General features: G+C 40.3%; 1 protein-coding gene across 2 annotated transcripts in view; it reads left to right on the top strand.

Annotated features, from left to right (window-relative positions):
- Positions 1–21263, top strand: part of LOC149539620 (bifunctional 3-dehydroquinate dehydratase/shikimate dehydrogenase, chloroplastic-like) — a 104645-nt gene that overhangs the window by 30481 nt on the left and 52901 nt on the right. For both annotated transcript variants that reach the window (XM_089800849.1, XM_089800848.1), the window contains exons 3-4: positions 13360–13465; positions 14984–15202. In XM_089800849.1, coding sequence (XP_089656975.1) covers positions 13360–13465; positions 14984–15202 — 325 coding nt within the window. The remainder of the gene's footprint in view (positions 1–13359; positions 13466–14983; positions 15203–21263) is intronic.

Here is a 21263-nt window from a genome sequence, read left to right as displayed (position 1 = left end):
CAAAAAAAATTCTTAGAAACTAATTCATAATACCTTAGCTATGAATTACAAAGCATTTCTCAGCTCCTAACCTTTATACTTCAACAAGGGCACATAAATCATCAACCTCATAAACTCTTTGCAAGCAATAAAAGCAAATAGTTAATTGGATAATTGAATGTTTTTCTCATTGTCATCGGTAAAAATTGTGTATCGGTCGACGGGTCCCTTCGGAAAGGAAATTGTGTATCGGCCGACGGGTCCCTTCGGAAAGGAAATTGTGTATCAGCCGACGGTTCCCTTCGGGGAAGTTCTTGTTATGTAGCCAACGGGTAAATAGTTTGTAGCGGACATGATGTATTTGGCCGATGGATACCTTCGGGAAGGTTCGTCGGAAAGTATTTATAACCCCTTCGGGAAGCATTGTAATCATCATAGGAGATCAGATCTTATTATTGAAGCATAATGTAATGTTCTGGCATATGCGAATAATAATAAGAGTTCTGCTGTTCATGTTTGTGTTCATTATCTGTGTGCAATTCTTAATTAACCTATGCGGTAAACATTTGGTGCCGTTGCTCGATGAACCTGGTACGCAGGTAGGCGGATATGAATTAAATGTCGAATCAGTCGAACAAAGATAAGAGTAAGCTGAAGGAAAAAGATGACATACGCGTTGCGCAGGAAAATTTAATTTTGGCTCAGCAGATAGAGTGTCGAAGGAGATTTCAGAAGATTGCCGACGGAAACAAGAGCGCGGAAGGATTGTTGAAGGAGACTCGATAATGGCTTGATTTGGTGGAAGAAGCGAGGGAGGAGTTTCTGAACCTGCATACGCCACGAGAAGAGAATCCTGACGGAAGGAGATCGACTCGCACGGCTCGGAGTGCCGAAGGAGCACGAGCGTGGAGTGACCTCTTCGTCCGAGATATACTTCCGGAACGAACAGCTTCAGTTGACGAACCCTCTTCTTCACCAAACAGTGCGGAAGTACAAAACAACGCGAGTGTTGAAAACAACGCGAAAGCCGAAAACAACGCGGGTGTAGAAAACAGCGCGGGTGTGCGGAACAACGCGGGTGTGCAGAACAGTGCGGGTGTCCACAACAGCGCGGGTGTGCAGAACAGCATGGGTGTTCAAAACAGCGCAGGAGCTTAGAATAGCGTAGGTGCTCAAAACAGCGCGGAAGTACAAAACAGCGCAGGTACACAACAAAACCCTCAACATATAGTGATAATGGCAGGTCCGAAGGAAAAGTTGCCTAAATTTGATGGTGATGAAGCAGCTGATCCCATTTGACATTGTAAAACATGTGAAACCATCTGGAGGGCAAATAGCATAACATATACAAATGAATGGATCCGATAATTTTCCGCTACCCTACGGGGTGTTGCGATTGATTGGTTTACTGATACTGATCCACAAAAGTTAAACAGTTGGGATAACATTAAGAAGGAGTTCATTGCAGAATTTCAACTCTTGCGCGACGATAATGAAATTGTAGCGGAGATATTCAATACCAAACAAAAGAAGAATGAAATAGTACGGGTCTTCGCCAGGAGGTTGAAGGACTTAATCAGTAAAATGGAGAATAAGTCGGCAGATTGGCTCCAGAAAAGATGGTTCATGGAAGGCCTTCACCCGAAGCTGCGAAAGAAGATGAAGATCGTGCCACCATCAACATACATTGAAGCGTACAATTGGGCAATGAACCTTGAAAGTAACCAAAAGACAAAGAAGAAGAAGAAGAACAGCTCGTCTGATTCAGATGATGATGCATCCTCAGGAGAAGACAGCAGCGATGACGAGGGAAGCAACAAGAAGGTCTGTGCCCTCCAGAAGGACATGATTTGGATGATGAAGGAGTTCAAGAACATGAACAAGGAGACTAAGGGCAATGACCTATGCTGCACGGAATGCAAGAAAGAAGGCCATACAAAGGGATCCTGCTCGAAAGATCAATTTTGTGAGATCTGTCAGATTCTAGGACACTCAGTAAAGGAATGCCCTTTCAACTTGAAAACAAGAACACCGCAGCAAGTGTTCCTGACACAAGAGGCATCCCCGTTAGGAGGGAACGGGAACACCAGTACGGAAGGTGCCACATCGGGCGGATACAAAAACAACCGGCACGGTCAAAATAACAACAATAGCAGCAACAACAATACAGGGGGAAGGAGTCGAATTCAGTATGATGTGAATGGTCGACCGATTGTTCAATGCCGTGCATGCAATCTGTGGGGTCACTTCGCCCGAGAGTGTACAATGGCGAACACACCGAAGTTGTTATGTAGATGGTGTGGACCTGGCGATCATGAAGATGCTAGGTGTCCGAAGTCGGGAGTAAACTTGATCACCGTCGGGACGGATGAAGAAGAGGTTTTGGCCATCACACGACAGCAAGCGAAAGTGTACCTCGACCCGGCGGAAGAAAAGAAGAGACTGGAGGAAGCACGGGTAGAGATCCAGAAAGCAACACAGGCAGAAACGACACACCTGAAGGACACGCCGAGTACTTACGTACGGAACTACGCAGAATAGAACATTGTACGGCAAATTTTGCAAGCTGAGATACCCGTGAGGATAAGTGATCTGTTGCTCACTATGCCTCAGCTCCGATCGGCACTCACAAACATCGTTCCTACTGCTCAACTACCAGGAGAACATGGAAGGAAGCAAGAAAGTGGAGCAAGTGAGACGGACAAAAAGGAGAAGGAAAGTGGCGCAAGTGCAAAAGATCTGATGTTGTTAGCTCTTTCATCTAGACGCTATTCGGCAGTTGTTGAAATGGGCATTCTCGGGACTGTGCTAACGGACACGATTGTGGACGGAGGGTCCAGTGTCAATGTGTTGCCTGAAGACACCTGGAAAAAGTTGGGACAGCCGACATTATGGCCGCCTACATTCCAGTTGCTAACGACTGATCAACATGGAATCAAGCCATTGGGAATACTCACAGCGCAACCAGTGACAATTGGAACACAACTGTTCTTGTTGGACTTTGTCGTGATCCTACTGAAGCGGAGAGGATATGGTGCCATTCTGGGCCGGGGGTGGTTGATACAAGCCAAGGCAAAACACGATTGGAAGAAAAATACTTTATCACTTGAAAGCAAAGGACGAAAGTATGTCATCGATCTACACACTCAGATGGTTGGAGAAGAAGCTCTATTGTCGGATTCCGAAGGAGAAGATGATGAGAGGAGGCAGAGTATGGAACACGATCAGGAGGAAGTCCTACGAGTGGAAGGAGATGATGATCTGGATTCAGTAAATGGTCTTTACCACTAGCAGATAGAGGATTACGAGCTCTTTCCAAGTTGTAATATGCTAAGGATCGACGAAGGTAAGAAAGAAGAAGGAAATGAATGCCCGAAGGAACATAGAGAAGTTGAAGGAGGAAATGAATGTCCGAAGGAACACAGAGAAGCCGAAGGAGGAAATGAATGTCCGAAGGAACACAGAGAAGCCGACGGAGGAAATGAATGTCTGAAGGAACATGGAGAAGCTGAGGGAGGAAATGAATGTTCGAAGCAACACAGAGAAGCCGAAGAAGGAAACGCAGATATGATTGAAGCTGAAGAAAAGAACATACAGTACAAACCCAAAAGAAGGAAAGATTCTATTGTACGACTGCGTAGGAAGAAAGTATTACGTCAAACAACAGATATAGCAAAAAGGTACCGGCGGCAAGGAAGACACATCATACGGTCCACACAGGAAACAAAGTGGAAGGGTTTAATAAAAGTTGTAGCAGTACGAAGTGGACGTGTTATTCACAGCCAGAAGGGGCAGCTGATGGAGTCCATGGTATGGAGCTTTGGGAACAAACTGGGCGATATGGAGATGAGACAAAACAGGCTTAGCAGGTTTCAACCAGGACAGTTGGCGTTGAGGGATGGTGGATGGAATAAGATCAACCCAAGCAAGTTCAGAATTCGGGAGATGGGTGATAATGGAGCAGTAAAACAATGGATGCTAGACGGAAAGGAAGTTGCTGACACAGTGAATAGGTCGAAGTTGAATGTCTGCCATGAAAGAAGTAACGCACCTCCATAGACGAACAACTGAGAGAAGAAGACTGTAAGTACTGTACATATGTAAATATTGTACATAGTGTTCAAAAATTTAAAATATATATATATATATATATATATATATATATATATATATATATATATATATATATATATATATATATATATATATATATATATATATATAAAAGGAAGGAAAAGTACCGTACGGTTTTCAGGGAAAAGAACCGTACGGTTTCATATTTGAAGGGAAAAGCGTTGTACGATTTTCATATTTGAAGAAAACAGTACCGTACGGATTTCATAGTGAAGGGAAGAATACCGTACGACTTCCATATGTACTGTACGATTTTCAAGGAAAAGGAGTGCCGTACGATTTTCAGGAAAAAGGGTACGGTTTCCATAATTGAAGATTGGTGCACTTTTTTTAGATGTACGGTTTTCTAATGCAATGTACGATTTTTAAGTGTTGTACAGTTTTTAAAGTAGTGTACGGTTTTTAAGAGCTGAATATTGTAATTGGAACCACCGTACGGATTTCAATAGTCTGGGAATGTACGGATTTTTTCACAGAGAGGATTTCACTACTAACTGTACGATTTTTATGAAGACTTGGAGCATATGGATTTTAGAGCCATTTTCTTGTATGGATTTTAAAGGAAAGCAACATACAGAAATTGCAGTTGGGAATGCGAGGTAATTGTACAGATTTTTCAAGCATATCATGTGTACAGATTTGGATTGCAAGATTACAGATTCTGAAGAGTGGGGTTTTGGCGTACGGCTTCTACTTGCTATTTGGTAGCATAGAAGGGTGACAAGAGGTTTTCTAAAAAAAAAAAAAAAAAAAAGTCGACAAATCAAGAATTCTCAGAATGAGTATCAGATGATGCCACAGGGTAGAGGAAGAACCAACGATTGCCAGAAAGAGTGTAGAATCGGCAAAAAATGACAGAAATGGTGTGTTTCGTGCAGTTTTGTGTGGGTTTCAGAGTGCTAATTTGGTCTTGGCGGCGAGGGGCGCTGCCCCTCGACCCTGCCCTGTACTGCGACAAGGAGCGCACCTGGGACCCCGCCGGGGGGACCCCCAGTCGTTGCGAATATCAGTCGTGGGAGTCTGACCAGTTGAGAAGACTTGGAGCTGCTGTAGGCATGGAGTGTCTGTGTACCAGAGGCACTGGGAGTAGGTGTTGGCCGTGAGGCTGTCTTGGTGGATGCGTAGAGAGCTCGGGAGGAGCTGATCATCCAATTGGAGGCAGTGCAGCGACACTTGGCTCAGGGTACCGAGGAGTTGGAAGCAAAGAAAGCAGCACAGGTGGCTATCAAGGTCAGCTTGAGGAGCTAGTATTGTGTTAGCAAAGGCTATAGATGCAATGGGATGAATGTGAAAGTGATATTGTTGTATTAGTTGTTTGAGTTTTGTTCTGTAGTCGTCAGGAGACGACTTTTCTTTTTGGGGGGGATGATGTCATCGATAGAAATTGTGTATCGACCGACGGGTCCCTTCGGAAAGGAAATTGTGTATCAGCTGACGGTTCCCTTCGGGAAAGTTCTTGTTATGTAGCCGACGGGTAAATAGTTTGTAGCGGACATGATGTATCTGGCCGACGGATGCCTTCGGGAAGGTTCGTCGGAAAGTATTTATAACCCCTTCGGGAAGCATTGTAATCATCATAGGAGATCAGATCTTATCATTGAAGCATAATGTAATGTTCTGGCATAAGCGAAAAATAATAAGAGTTCTGCTGTTCATGTTTGTGTTTGTTATCTGTGTGCAATTCTTAATTAACCTATGCCGTAAACACTCATCAAATGGGCTCATAATTATAATTCTCCAGATACACAAGTTTCCCAAACAAAACTCCACTTAAAAACTTCCTCAACACAACATCACTTATAACATTTAAATATAATAAAGTGCTTTATTAAAATGTAAGTTCAATAATTAATTAATAAATATGAACCCGCGCAATAAATAGGTCGATCCACTGCAGGTGATGACCAACTACCAACGGCACCACATGCATTGCCAAATATGGAAACTGCTTGAATTGGACTTACTAAAAATAGTAAATCCACCACTAAGGCCCTTGAATCACTCTATCAACTCACAAGGGTCTCTATGATGGGCTGATTGAATCAACTACAAGCACTCGCCAAAAATGGGGACATTACACAATTTAAAAAATAAATGAAGTTTCTTTAAAATAATCAAACATGTTTTAATATTTTGTTGGTCTTATTGAATATCATATCATGTTGTTTAATGTAATCATCTCTATGATGAGATACTTGTACTTTTGATATTTATGACTATTATTATTTAATATTTATATAATAGAAGTTATAGCTCTTTCATTTGCTCATTCAATTGTTTAAAATTTTAATATTTATTGTTCAATGTTCAGCGTTTAATGCAATGTTCAAGATTCGAGTATTTAAATTTTAGTAAATTGGTATATTACGTCTTTATGTCGTATATTGTTATACATCTTTTCATAATTAGCATTTTAAATACCATATGTATAGTATACTCTATATACACCCCCCCGTCCCCTTGCCATCCCCAAATTGAGGTCCCTTTGTCCTCCCATCTCGAAAACTTGTCCCCCTATCTCCTCGTCTTGTCGTTTGCCAGGGCGTTGTAACTACAGTTAAAAAACTCATCTTGCTGAACCTATCAACAACAATAGTCATAATTATTACTGTCCTTGCTAAGTAGCAAGCCACCCATGGAATTCTTTCCCCACTCTAGTATGCTCCAGAAGAGGCATGTACAATCGTTCATCTCACATCTTGGATTTGCAACATAACTTGCATTTTTTAATGAACTTTGCTTCTTGTACTTGCATTCAAGGCCAATGAGCATATGGTTGTCCCTTTGCAAATGAAGGCACTTTCTTATCTATTACCAATGTGATCTGCCACATTGGAGTTATATTCCTCCCTCACTAGCATCTGTCTCAAACTCAAAGAGCAGCTGCAGATTAGGCATGGAAAACACTAGAGCATAACAGATCTTGTTCTTCTATTTATTAGAAGCATTGTTATGTGCCTTGCCCAAATCAATAATTCTTACCAAATGCTGCAGCTGCGTAAAGGAGCAGCTATAGAAGAGAAAGCTGGAATGAATTTACACATATATTGAGTGGCACCTATAAAGCTCCTTGTCTTTGTGGCTCTTTTTCTTGATAGCCTTTAGCTTTGTGGGATCCACTATAAACACATCTCCTTCAACCACAATTCAAATATGTTAATGAATCTTTCACAAACTCACACTTCTTTACATTCCACAAGAGCTGTTTTTCTTTCAAGACTTCCAAAGCTTGCTGTGAGCGGACTAAATGCTCTTCCCATTTTGCGCTATAAATAAGAGTGTCATCCTGATACACTTCGAGACATGTTTCTATTAACTCTCTCAAAACATTATTCATAGTTGCTGCATTACATAAACCAAAAGAAATAACTGTCATTCATATGTTAATGATTTTTTGGCAAACTCAGACTTCAAATTACACAAGAACCATTTCCTAAGACTTTTAAAACTTGTTGTAAGTGAACTAAATGTTTTCGCATGTTGAATAAAATTAAAAAATGGACATATAAAACACTTTGATCTAATAATTCTTGAAGCTGTTTGCTCAACTCATTACTCTACATGAATGACTGTCCATACAATCCTATGTTGGGTGGAGTAGATATGGGAAGCAAGTGAATCTCGCGCTCTCTCTCTCTCTCTCTCTCTCTCTCTCTCTCTCTCTCTCTCTCTCTCTCTCTCTCTTTTAGGAGGCATCCCTTTAAGCTCATGAAAATCTGCTTCAAATAATGTCAACATCTCATCTATCTCCTTGATATTCTTGCTAGTTTGAGATGTAGAGGAATCCCAATCTTATTGTCTTGTTTATCTTTCCAAAGCAATAAGTGGAACTGTTTGGTCAATTGAATGCTTAAGGGCTTGATTTGAACTTATGATGGTCGTGAATATAGCATCAAGTGAAATTACATCCACCTCCACCTCATCAACGTATTGAGCATTAATTGAAAACTGAAATTTGCACCTCTTCTTTACTAGATCTCAATACCCTTCTTGGCTCAACCCAAAGGATAAGGCTGGGGATGATTATAAGTCTTCAAACCAAGCTTTCCAAGCTTCTTAGATGAATTTAAATTGTAATAGGAATTGGGAGTTGCAAGTGCTTTCCCCCTTTTTAGTTTTAGTTTTAGTTTGATTATCAATACCTTAATGTAGTTGATTTTAGCCCAGAATCTATACTAACTATTAAATATGATGATTAAATTAAGTTGCTTGAACAGATTAGAGATAAGAGACAAAAATAACACAGTAATTACCCTGGGAAAACTTCCTCTTGGAGGAAAAAGCCAGCAATGAATTTATATCCTTTAGTATGGCCTTTCAAGTTAATGTTGCAGAATTCTTAACAATGTCAGATTCGATCAATGAAATCAATCTGATCAGTATGGAAACATCTTACAGTTTGCTGTCATGAAATAGCAGAATTCGCAGTCTGATCTGCACTTCACTTACACAAATATGTATGGCACAGCAGTATTATGGGCTCCCACAACTACACATTAGTCAGCATTCAAGTTCACACTGCCCGCTCTGTAATTTGCACCTCCAGTTCTGTAATTCGCACTTTAGTAAATAATTCACAATTCTGCTCTGATTAGATAGAGAATATGAGTTATGCTGAATTGCTGGAGGGTTGACTTCTTATATATGGCATGAGTTAACACCTTATCTAGGTCGGCCCATGCTAGTTAACACCTTGACAAGATCGGCCCATGCTGGCAGATTAATACAAGCATCCAGTCGGCCCATACAGAGGTAAAAATGTAATTACAAATTTAATTTAGTTTAGATCGAACTTGGGCCCAGCCCAGAGTAACTGTTTAAATTGAAAGACTATACCGAATTTTATAAATTGAAAGACTATACCGAATTTTATAAATTGATTAGCTAGAAATCGATCTAGCTATTAGAAATTAACACTTCCTCTTAGCTAGGAAGATTTCTAGAACATCAAGAGACTACCTTTCATTGCCCGTAGAGGGTAGACCTACCTTGCATTGCCTGCAGAGGGTAGAAGAGAGATAACACCATGCATTGCCTACAAAAGGTGGTTCCACCTTGCATTGCCCGCAAAGGGTGGATAGACACTAAATCGCAATCTGCTGAAAACACCACCACCTTGCATCAAAGGGTGGTCCCACCTTGCATTGCCCACAAAGGGTGGGAAATATGCAGATTGAATCATTGATGCTGCGACTCCTCCTCAACAATGGCCATATTCTCCACGATTCCAAGCTTATCTCTGAAGTACTTGAATTTGACCCTAGTTAGTGGCTTGGTGAGAATATCAGCAACCTGCTCTTCAGAGCTGATATAGTTTAACTGAACGACACCTCTCTATACCATGTCTCAAATAAAGTGATAATGAGTTTTTACATGTTTTGATTTGTCATGAAACACAGGATTGACAAACATCTTTATACAACTTTGATTATCACAATGAATAATAGTAGGACCCTGGGGTTGTCCAAACAACCCAGTGAGAAGCTTGTGAAGCTACACTGCCTCCCTTGAGGCAACACTTGAAGCGATGTACCCTACTTCAGCTGTACTCATTGCAACTGAAGAATGTTTCCTGCTAGCCCAAGAAATCATAGCAAATTCCAAATTGAAGCACATACCAGAAGTGCTTTTCTTGTCAGTCACACTGCCTGCCCAATCGTAGTCACAAAAGCCTTCCAAGGTAATGATGGAGTTGAGAGCATATCTCAATCCATAGCTAATAGTGCCACACAAATATTCAAGATGTGTTTAGCTGCAATCAAATGAACATGCCTTGGCTCATTCATGAATTGACTTAGGGCGCTGACTGCATAACATATATCTGGTCTAGTGTTGACTAGGTACATTAGGGATCCAATCAATTGTCTATACTCCGTTGGGTTTGCAAAATGAGAATAAATAACACATATACTCAACTTTTTCAAGTTGGTTTCCATGGGGGTTAGCATAGCTTTGCAATCCTTCATTCCAAAACGTTTCAAAATATCAATGGTATACTTTCCTTGACTTAAAATAATCTCATTAGGATTTTGCCCTACTTCTAAGCCAAGAAAGTAATGCATAAGTCCTAAGTCCTTCATTTCAAATTTAATAGTCAGTTCTTTCTTGCATCTAAGGATAAGATTCTCATTTCCAGTTAGAAACAAATCATCAATGTATAAGACCAAAATTAGGATTTGATCAGAAAACACTTTAAAATAGAGATTAGGATCAGCATCATTTTTACAAAATCCTATGCTAACCAGATATTTGTCAATTCTTTCATACCATGCATGAAGAGCTTGTTTGAGTCCATATAAGGCCTTTAATCTACATACATGAGACTCCCTTTTATGAATCTCATAACCTTCAGGCTGCTCAGTGTAAACTTCTTCCTCAATGACACCATTGAGAAAAGTAGTTTTCACGCCCATTTGATGTAGCTTCCAACCTTTAGCTGCAACAATTGCTTTAATAGATCTAATGGAGGTGTATCTAGCTACATGAGCAAAAGTTTCTTCATAATCTATGTCTTCCTTTTGAGAAAAACCGTGAGCTACAAATCTAGCCTTGTATTTTTCAATACTACCATCAGCTGAGTGCTTACTTTTAAATAATTATTTAGAGAAAATAACAGATTTACCTTTGGGTCTTTGCACGATTTCCCATACATCGTTTTTAATTATGGATTCATATTCTTCGTCCATGGCATCCTTCCATGCTTCTTGTTCCAGGGCTGCACTAGCACTAGATGGTTCTGTCTTGATAAGATTGCACATGAATGCAACATAGTTGGAGAATTTCTGAGGTCTTCTACTTTCTCATAAGGCACCTTTTGGGGTGGAAAATCTTTTTGCTTCCTGAATTGTGTTCCTTACCCAAAGAGGCCACTTCTTGCTCATAGTCATGTCTCTTGATCCATCAGTTGGATCCATGGGTGTATTGCTATCAGAAGGTTCTGAAGTACTTGTAGACTCCCTCTAAAACTCAACATCATGGTCAATATTCATATCTAGGTTGTTGTTAGCATCTTGATCAATATCCCTGTTTTGATTATTGTTAGTTTCTTCTTCTATTGTAGATCCTTTAGATTTCTTTAATGCAACATCTTCTTCAAAAATAATATCTCTACTTACCTTGATGTATCTCTGTCTTGGAATGTAGATTCTGAAGTCTTTGGAATTTTCACTATAGCCTACAAGTATGCCTTTCTTACCTGATGGCTCCAATTCAGTTCTTTACTCCTTGGGAATGCGAATGTATACTGGGCTCCCAAAGATTCTCAAGTTGCTGATGTCAGGTTTTATTCTAGTGAATGCTTCTTCCGGAGTAATGTCTTTCAAGATGTTGTGTGGGCACCTGTTTTGAATGTATACATCAGTTCTAGCTGCTTCAGCCCATAGACACATCTGGAGATCTTGATCATGGATCGTGGCTTATTCTGCCTTAATAATGGACCCGTTCTTCCTTTCAGCAATATCATTTTGCTGAGGGTTTTACGGGACACAAAACTCCCTCTTCATCCCAGCTTCTGTACAAAAATCATGAAAGCTACCAGAGTTGTACCCACCTCCATTATCAGATCTAAGAACCTTAATTCTTTTTCCAGATATATTTTCAGCCAATAATTTGAACTCTTTAAATCTACGTTGGACTTCATCACATTCTTTTGATTATAAGAAATAAATCTAGGTCTTTCCAGAGAAATCATCTATAAAGCTTACATGGTACAAATATCCACTAGGAGATGCAATAGGCATTGGACCACATAAATTTGAATGCACAAGAGCTAGTTTTTCACTTGATCTAGATTCACTTTTAGGGAATGAACTTTTAATAATTTTTCCAATAGCACATCCTTTGCATACATCAACATTTTCGTGACTGAGTTTAGGCATACCTTTGGCCATTTTTTCAATAATAGGGAGAGCTCAAAAATGAAGATGTCTAAGGGTTCAGTAATTTTATTTTCCTTTTTGTCAGGAATACTATTTTCCAAAAAAAAGAGAAACAAACTGATAAGACCAAGATATCGTAGATATATTTGCTTTGGATATTTCAACTCTTATCATTTAGAAAGTGACTGATTTGATGAGTACCTGGAAGGCCGCAGACTGTATATTCTTTTCTTTCTGTTACAGTTCTATTGATTTGTCCCTTGTACCACTTTAAAAGGTTTACTGCCAACATATTTTCTATTGGGAAAAAGTAATAGTCCAATCATATTTCTGATTGAATTGCAAAAGACAAAAACATTTTTGCACGGTTACTTTTAGTAATTTTTTGAAGTAGTTGAAAATTTGAAAGCATGAAGGATTATGTTCCTGAATTCACTGTCAATCATTGAGTTTTTTGTGTTTTCTTTAAGAACTTTTGCCAAGCTGACACACTCAATATAGTTATAATTTATAGCATTTTGGCCCTTGGGTGTCAGCCGAGGGATTGAAAGTTCCATTGAGGAAATAAGTAATGTGCAACTGCAAAATGAAACTGCAGAAATGTAGGCCTACAAAAGGAATGAGAAGATCAAGTTATTCATTGATGGATACTTATGCCTTGGTCAATAGAAGTATATAGAAACATACGTGACATATGTGATTCTGACTATCAGAAAAAATGTCCCGATTTTGACAATATGGCATTTGTATCCATATCAACTGATGTCATTTAAATTATACAAGTATCATTATAAGCTATCAAGTAAGGATGATACCTACTGAATGGAAAGAAAAATGCGAGAGATTTTTCTTTTCTATTGCATAATGAACTAGATTAGGTCAAAACAGGGATTAGAACACTTGATCATTGTAAGAAAGATTTTTCTTTTTGTGAATATTAGGTGAATGCTGTTCCCCTGGGAGGTATGTGCCTCTTTAACACTACATTCAAATGTAGTACTCCCCATTTTTTCGACAATTTGGGCATGAGGATGTGTGTACCCTTGGGTTTCAAACTGGGGGAATTACTGTTATTAGGGCAGTGTGTTACCACAGCAGCCCAGCCTTGAATCTGACAAGATTAAAAGTTTCTTTCAGAACATATATTCAAATTAGAAAGGACATCTTATGAGATAGTATTCTATGAACCACATATTTCAAGTTTCAACTGTTTGTGACTTTTTATTGCCAATGCAAACTCTTACCCCAAAACACTTTCAACTTATTAGAGAAATCAGTAAACTAAATGCATGGCTTGTACACTTATTCTTACATGATTTAGTCTGATATTCTTTATTGGCTTTTATTCCATATGTTTTTTACATTTCAGGCCAAAATGGGAAGGTGGAGCATATGAAGGCAATGAAGAAATTCGCCTTAATACACTTCATTTAGCTCTGGAAATGGGAGCTGATTATGTTGATGTGGAGCTTCAGGTTAGTCTAGCTCTTTAATTAATCAATAGTGCTCATTGATCTGCTATGAAAAAGTGAAGTAGTCCTTTATAAGCCTTATAGTTAATCTATAATCAAGTAGGATGGAATTAACATGTTTCTTTGGTTACAACTTGGTTCTAGTTTTTATTATTTTGGGTTAAATTAAATGAAGTCTTGCTTAGATTTGTCATATTTTCACCAATCCTTGTGCAAGCTATGTATGATACTTCCAGTGCTGAGATTTCTTTTACACTTCAATTAGAGAGATCCTTTATCTAGCCTTGTATATGTACATACATGAACATTTTAGAGGCAGTTGTGGAAGAAGGTTTTCAATGTGGTTCAATCCACTATGTTTGTGGCAAATGTATCCGATCCATCATTTTGAATCTAAATCTGATTCATATGGATAAAGAATCAGCATAAATAAAAGTTCAAACCTAAAAAATGTAGGACTGAGCATCTAAAAAGCAAGGCAGGATATGAAAGTAAGCTTTTAGATGCTAAAGGGAAGCAGTCACCACCATGGGTCATTGCCAATCCATCCTTAGAAGGATTTGAACAACTAGTGTTGATTAAATTACATGTTGTTGACATTTATTTGCCCTATAACTAATTTTTAATCAAGCAGAATGGCATTAGCAATTTTTCTTGGTTTGCACTTGGTTTTAGTTATTTTTAGTTGAGTTCAATTAGCAATGAATCTTTACTTGGAATTCTTAATTCATATGCCCGATAATTTTTGTATGATCTATAAATGAATATTTAAAGCCTCAAGAGTAAAAAATGAAGAATTGAACATTTAAGCCAATGCATGCTATTAGTGAATGCTTCTGGACAGTGAAGAGAAGTGCTTGCCATCATTAATGCATCTACGAATGTATTGCAAAGCCTACTATTTTTGTCTGAATAAGTGTCAATTGCTTCTTGTGTAACTTGAATTTCCTTTTAGTATTGTAGGGAAATATCAACTGCCAATATATTTTCGTGAAGAGAATTCATTGAGAAAATTGGATGGTAGGAACTCTAGGCTCTGTCAGATCTTCTATATCTCTATTTCAATCAGCTTATAATGTATTAGTTGTTTCTCCTTCACCAAGCATATTGTGTGCTTGGGATATCTTTTGAACTTTGAACTATTCTTAGCATCTAGGGTTATGTATACATAATAACATGTATAGCTTCTCCCATCACTGTGGGACATGCATCCAATCAAGAAGTGTGCTGATCATAAGTGTGATTTGTGCTGATTCTTTTTATATAGTGGTCAGTTGCATCATGTATTCCCTTCTTTTTTGAAGAATACCAATGTGAAAATATATAATTTCCTATCATCAATCTGAAAGACATACATATTTATGAACAACGGATATTCAGATTTTACTGGTTTGATGTTAATAATGGAAAGTTTTCTCTTCTTATACTTTACTTTTAGGTTTCTTTGCTTTATTTGAAAAAGTTATGGAGTTGAGAGAGTCACTGTATGTCCTGATGCAAGCTCTGCTGGTTTCTTTCCAGGCTGCTCCTGATTTTCTTAGTAGTATTTCCAACAAGAAGCCAGAAAACAGCAAGATCATTGTTTCAAATCATAATTACAAGGTTACTCCATCTCTTGAGGATCTTAGTGTTCTTGTGGCAAGGATACAAGCTACAGGAGCTGACATAGTGAAGATTGCAACAACTGCGACTGATATTACTGATGTTGCTCGAATATTCCAAGTTCTTGCACACTGTCAAGTGAGTTTACATAAATAAGATATTGGTTTTCTCTTTTTTCTTTATATTTCACCAAGTTTAAGTAATACTTGCATATGAACAAGGGACAATTTGATTGTTTTGTTGGTTATTGTCAATTTCTTTTCCATTTCTCTTTCCAATCTCCTCATTCCTTCATTTCAATCATTAATTTAATAATATTAATGGAAAAATATAATTATAATTTACAAATATCAATAATATGAACATAAGATTATAATATTCTAGGATTTTAACATATTAATATAATATTTTTTGATCAGTCAGCTACAGATTTATGGGGCTACACCCTGATATCAATTCAAAAAAGTATTACATCCATTTGTGAAGCATAATTAGTCCATATGCACAAAAAGATCAATCCACCCGAGACACCAAACTACTCAACAAAGTATATCCAAGCAAATAATACCACCCAGCACATACATTCTGTGTTCCCAAACAGAAGACTCCAAAATGGGGAATCCTACCTTTTTAAAATTATATCTAACAGATATGCCCTTAGACATATCTATATCAATACTGTAAACCTAAAAAGGCAAAGCTGCACCCAATTATATTGGTTTAATTGACTCGATCATTTTTTGATGCATTAGTAATTACTGGGCAGAAAGGTCCACAAGCACAGTGATCTTTAATGCTGGACCACACAGAACACCAGAATCAGCGACAATGTAAGCCCCCTGCACCTCCTCCAAATCCTCATTGATCAGACCTTCAGCTACAAGGTACATCTGCAACCACTTAGGACCCCCTTCATTTGTTAGATCACCATTTTTCTTGAGAAACAGGGCATTTCTAGCCATCACCTTCCATCCTCCTCTGAACAATTCTTGTCTTGTCCTCAAAAACAAGTATCGAGAAGTTCACCACTTCTTTGCCCCTGCAGAAAACCAGATAGTATTCCCTTGGCCGTGGGATCATTTTCCACCTCTTATTATCGTTCTCGAGAACATCATCAAGCTCACTTAGAAAGCATTTCTTGACGAGCCTCCTGCACAGGGCTGCTACCATATTCTTTCCTTTTTCTGGCGTTGATGAGACTGACAATGAACATTGTTGAAATATCATTATCGACTCTATATAGATGCTGTTTACCGTATGGGTAAAAGAAATCAACTCATCCGGACAATAGAACAGAATAGCAGAATTATATTCGCATATGCCAGACATACATTATGCTTGATAAGATGAATGATAGAATATGATTTACAATGATCCCAGACGGGATATAAATACTATCCGCCGAACCTTCCCAAAGGAGTCCGTCGGCCACAAACATTATGTCCGCTACAAACTATTTACCTGTCGGCTACAGAATACAGAAACACCGATGACAATCACTCTGTCGGCTACAGAAACACCGACAACCATTTCTACTTACGACATCATCCCCCCCAAAAGAAAAATTCGTCTCCGGACGACAATTACAAAATATCTGAGATAAATGAACAAACAAAATACATTAACAGAGTGACTACAACAAGAGAAATCTGCTTCTGTCACATCACTTCCACATTCATCCCGTTACATCTGTAGCCTCTGCTAACACAATACTGTCTCCTCAAGTTGACCTTGATAGCCACTCGTGCTGCTTTCTCTGCTTCCAACACTGGGTCCACTGAGCTAAGTGTCGCTGTACTACCTTCTAGATGACCCACTCCTCCCGAGCTTTCTATGCATCCACCAAGACAGCCTTTCGGGCAACACTGCCAAGACCAAATTAGCATTCTGAAACCCACACAAAAATGCACTGAACAGACTATTTTTGACATTTTCTGTCGATTCCACACTCTTTCTGGCAACGACTGATGCTTCCCCTTCCCTTTGGCATTATCCGTCACTCATTCTGAACAACTTGAATCTATCGTCATTTTTTTTTTTGGTTTTTGTTTAAAGCACCGGCGCGTCATTCTGAGCCCAAATACTACCATCATGGCCGATAATTGCAGTTGTAGTCAGGGGATTACCCCGCCCCAGATCGCACATCAAGTGGTCATCTATATACGCCGGCCACGACATTCTGACGGATTGACATGAACAAGAGATTCATTTTCGCGGGCCTCCATGAGGGCATCTCTAGTATTTTCCATGGGCATGTTACATCTTCCGGCAAAAAGAACCTCGCGGCTTTTAGAACCACTCGGCGGACAGAGGGAATCAAACTCGACACTTTCGAGGATTCAATCTTCGAATTGGTTTACAAATGAACAAAAAAATCGCCGCGGGAATATTGTTTTACACCTGCGAGCGACTTCCTAACTCGCGGAAACTTATCATTGTGCTGTAGATGGGGATTTTGACCTCCCCGGAGTCGGTTTTATGTTGGTTGCGGCACTGCTGCATTGAAAAGAATCTTCGCTTGACTAGGAAAACCTTGCGGACGAGCTACCACGGATAGGTGCTCGCGGAGAGATGCTCGCGGAGCATCTCCCGTGGACAGATGCCCGCGGAGCACCTCCTGCGGACAGGTGCCTGCGGACAAATGCTCGCGGAGCATCTCCTATGGACAGGTGCCCGCGGAGCACCTTCCGCAGGCGCTTTTTCATTTTTTTTTTTTTTTTTTTTGTTTTTTTTTAAATTTTCCAATTTTTTTTTTCTTTTTTTCTTTTTCTTTTTATTTTTTTCAATTTATTTTTGCTACAGAAACATTGACGACAATCACTCCGTCGGCTACAGAAACACCGACGACAATCCAGTCGGCTGACACCATCCCCCCCAAAAAGAAAAGTCGTCTCCTGACGACTAACAAAATATCTGAGACAAATTAACAAACAAAATACATTAACGAACTAATTACAACAAGATAAATTTGCTTCTGACACATCATTGTCACCTTCATACCATGCTTGTAGCCTCTGCTAACACAACACTGCCTCCTTAATGAAGCTGACCTTGATAGCCACCTATGCTTCTTTCTCTGTTTTTAATTCCTCGGTACCCTGAGCCAAGTGTCGCTACACTGCCTCCAACTGGATGATTAGCCTCTGGTACACAGAAAGTCCATGCCTGCAGCAACTTCAACTCTTCTCAACTGGTCAGACTCCCACGACTGATATCCGCAACGATTGGGGGTCCAAGGGGCAATGCCCTCGGTGGGGTCGAGGGGCAGCGCTCCCGCGGGGTCTTGGGGCAGCATCCCAGGTGCGCTCCCTGTCGCAGTTAGGGCGGGGTCGAGGGGCAGCGCCCCTCGCTGCCAAGACCAAATCCGCACTCTGAACCTCATACAAAAATGCATGGAACACACTATTTCTGTCATTTTTTGCCGATTCTACACTCTTTCTAGCAATCACTGAGACTTCCCCTTCTCTTTGGCATCATCTGCTACTCATTCAGAACAACTTGAATCTGTCGTTTTTTTTTTGGGTAAGAAAACCCCTCACACCCATCTTCTACACAAACTCGAATAATCTCTCTTCCGCAAATGAGAAATAGAACTCCAACAATCTTTCGTTGAAACCTGAGCTTCAGATCTCCCGACACACAAACAAACCCTTCTTGAACTGGAACAAAAACTTTTATCCAACAATTCGCGAATGTTCCCCCAAACTCACATCACATCGCTCCTAAGCATCCAATGATTCGAACCACGATCCTGCAATTTGACCGTAATGCTGCTAATCTCTAAGCGCCCAACTAAATATATGCCGCATTCTTCCCACTTCCAAAATTTTGAGCTTTTGCTAGTTATACGCATTTAGTTTTCCCTTGTCTTCCTTGGCTTTGAGGTATACAGATCTGCCTGATCGAATTGAAACATTGTTCCCCCGTGTGAAGTTTTCTTGCACTGAAGATGGCATGGAATAATAACAACGGTGGTATAATGTTTTTCACCCGCGGCAATTAGATTGAAATCCGCGGCCTCCAGATAACGCTGCGAGAACAAGTCCACCAAATGCAACGAAGAGGAATTGAAACCCGCGAAAGATGTAGAATTCGCGGCTTAACCCCGCGGAACACCTTTGGCGGACAGGTGCCCGCGAAGCACCTCCCGCGGACAGATGCCCGCGGAGCACCTCCCGTGGGCAGGTACTACCCGCGGACAGATGCCCACGGAGCACCTCCCGTAGATAGGTGCCCGCGGAGCACCTCCAGCGGATTTTTATTTTTATTTTTCAAATTTTTTTTCAGTTTTTTTTTTTTTGACAAAAAATAAAATAAAAAATAAAATAGCACCTCAATTTTGCCTCCAGGTGTCGCCATTCTGCAACGACAACGACAAGGGAATCATCTGATCATTTTGTGACGGTGATGACGACGACATCTTCCTGGCACGGTAGGATCTGTTGACTACGTGAGGTACCTCTTGCCTGTCCAACGTCCCCAACTTTACCACTCGATTGTCGCTGACCTCCCGGATCTGATATGGTCCAACCCATCTTGCTTTAAACCTTTCCTGTTTGCTTTCATTCCAATCATCGTACTTGAGTACCAATTGCCCTGGCTGAAACCTGTTGAGTTTGTCATGCCACGCCTTATGCCTATTCTGTGTCACCTTCGTCGCCCACTGTGCCTTTGGTCGTCGCGCATCTAGCTTATTTCCTTGCCGTCAGTACCCTTTCTGTGCGGTTCGTTCACCGTGTACCGAATGGTGGGATCTTTCTTTTTTTTGGGTTTGGACTGTATGTTCTTCCCTTTAGCTTCAGGCATAACCACCTTTCCTTCTTCCGCTGCTCTGTTTTCCTTTAGACACTCATTTTCCTCTTTTTTCTCACCTTCGTCGACCCTTAGCATATTACAACTCGGAAACAATTCATAGTCTTCTATTTGCCAGTGGTAAAGGCCATTCATCGAGTTTAGGTCGTCATCATTTGATCCTCCTTCTAGTCTCAATATTCCTTCTTCATCCGATTCCATTATCTGCTTTCCTTCGTCGTGACTTCTTTCGTCGTCATTGTCGCCTTCATCTTCTGAGTCTGACGATGCTGCCTCCTCACCTACCATTTGTGTGTGCAGGTCAATTATGAATCTTTTGCCTCCGCGCTCCATTGATAGGGTATTTCGTTTCCAATCATGTTTTGCTTTTGCTTGCACCAACCAAGTCCGTCCGAGAATAGCATCATATTCTTTTCTTTTCAATGGAATGACCACAAAATCCAATAAAAATGGTTGCGTACCAATGGTTACCGGTTGCGCCCTCAAGGTTCCTAACGGTTTGATCTTGTGCTGGTTCGCCGTGAGCAACTGGAATGTAGGTGGCCACAGCATCGACTTTCCCAACTTCTTCCAAGTATTCTCCGGCAACACATTCACGCCGAACTCTCTGTCGACAATTGTGTCTGTCAGAACATTTCCCAAAATCCTCATCTTGACGATCGCCGGATGCCGTCCGGATGTGAGTGCCAGCAGCATTGGGTCTGTTGTCATCACTTCCCTATTGTCCCTTCCTGTGTCCTCTAGTGCTTTCGAAAACGGTGTATGATTCAGAATGGTCATCCGTAACTGGGGCATTGTGAGAAGGAGGTCACTTATCTTGACCGGTATCTCTATTTGTAAGATTTGCCGTACAATGTTTTGTTCTGCGAAGTTCCTTGCCAAGGTGCTGGTGATGTCCTTGCCGACGATGCCTTTCCAATTTTCGCTTGCGCTTCCCCCAATTTTCTTTTTTCCTCCGCTGGCAGTTTTGCTTGCCACCGCGTAATTGCCAGAACCTCCTCTTCATTTGTGCCGATAGTGATCAAATTTACTCCAGACTTTGGGCACTTGGCATCTTCATGGTCGTCGGGTTCGCACCATCTGCATAATAATTTCGGTGTGTTTGCCGCTGTACAATCCCGTGCAAAATGACCCACAAATTACATGCTTGGCATTGAACGATCGGCCGTCCGTTTGCATCATACTGGGTTCGACTTTGGCTCCCATTATTATTGTTATTGTTCGCACTGTTGTTTTTTGCCCTTTGTTATTATTCTTGTACCCTCCGGATGTGGCACCTGCGCTATTCGTATTTCCACTACTGCTCGACGGTGAAGCCTCCTGTGTAAGAAGCACCTGCAGAGATCCTCTTGTCTTCATGTTAAAGGGGCACTCTTTTGTCGAATGG

This window comes from Cupressus sempervirens, chromosome 9, assembly GCF_028749045.1.
Source record: "Cupressus sempervirens isolate cs-2001-9-10 chromosome 9, ASM2874904v1, whole genome shotgun sequence".
Taxonomy (NCBI): domain Eukaryota; kingdom Viridiplantae; phylum Streptophyta; class Pinopsida; order Cupressales; family Cupressaceae; genus Cupressus; species Cupressus sempervirens.
This window is presented reverse-complemented; position numbering and strand designations above follow the sequence as displayed.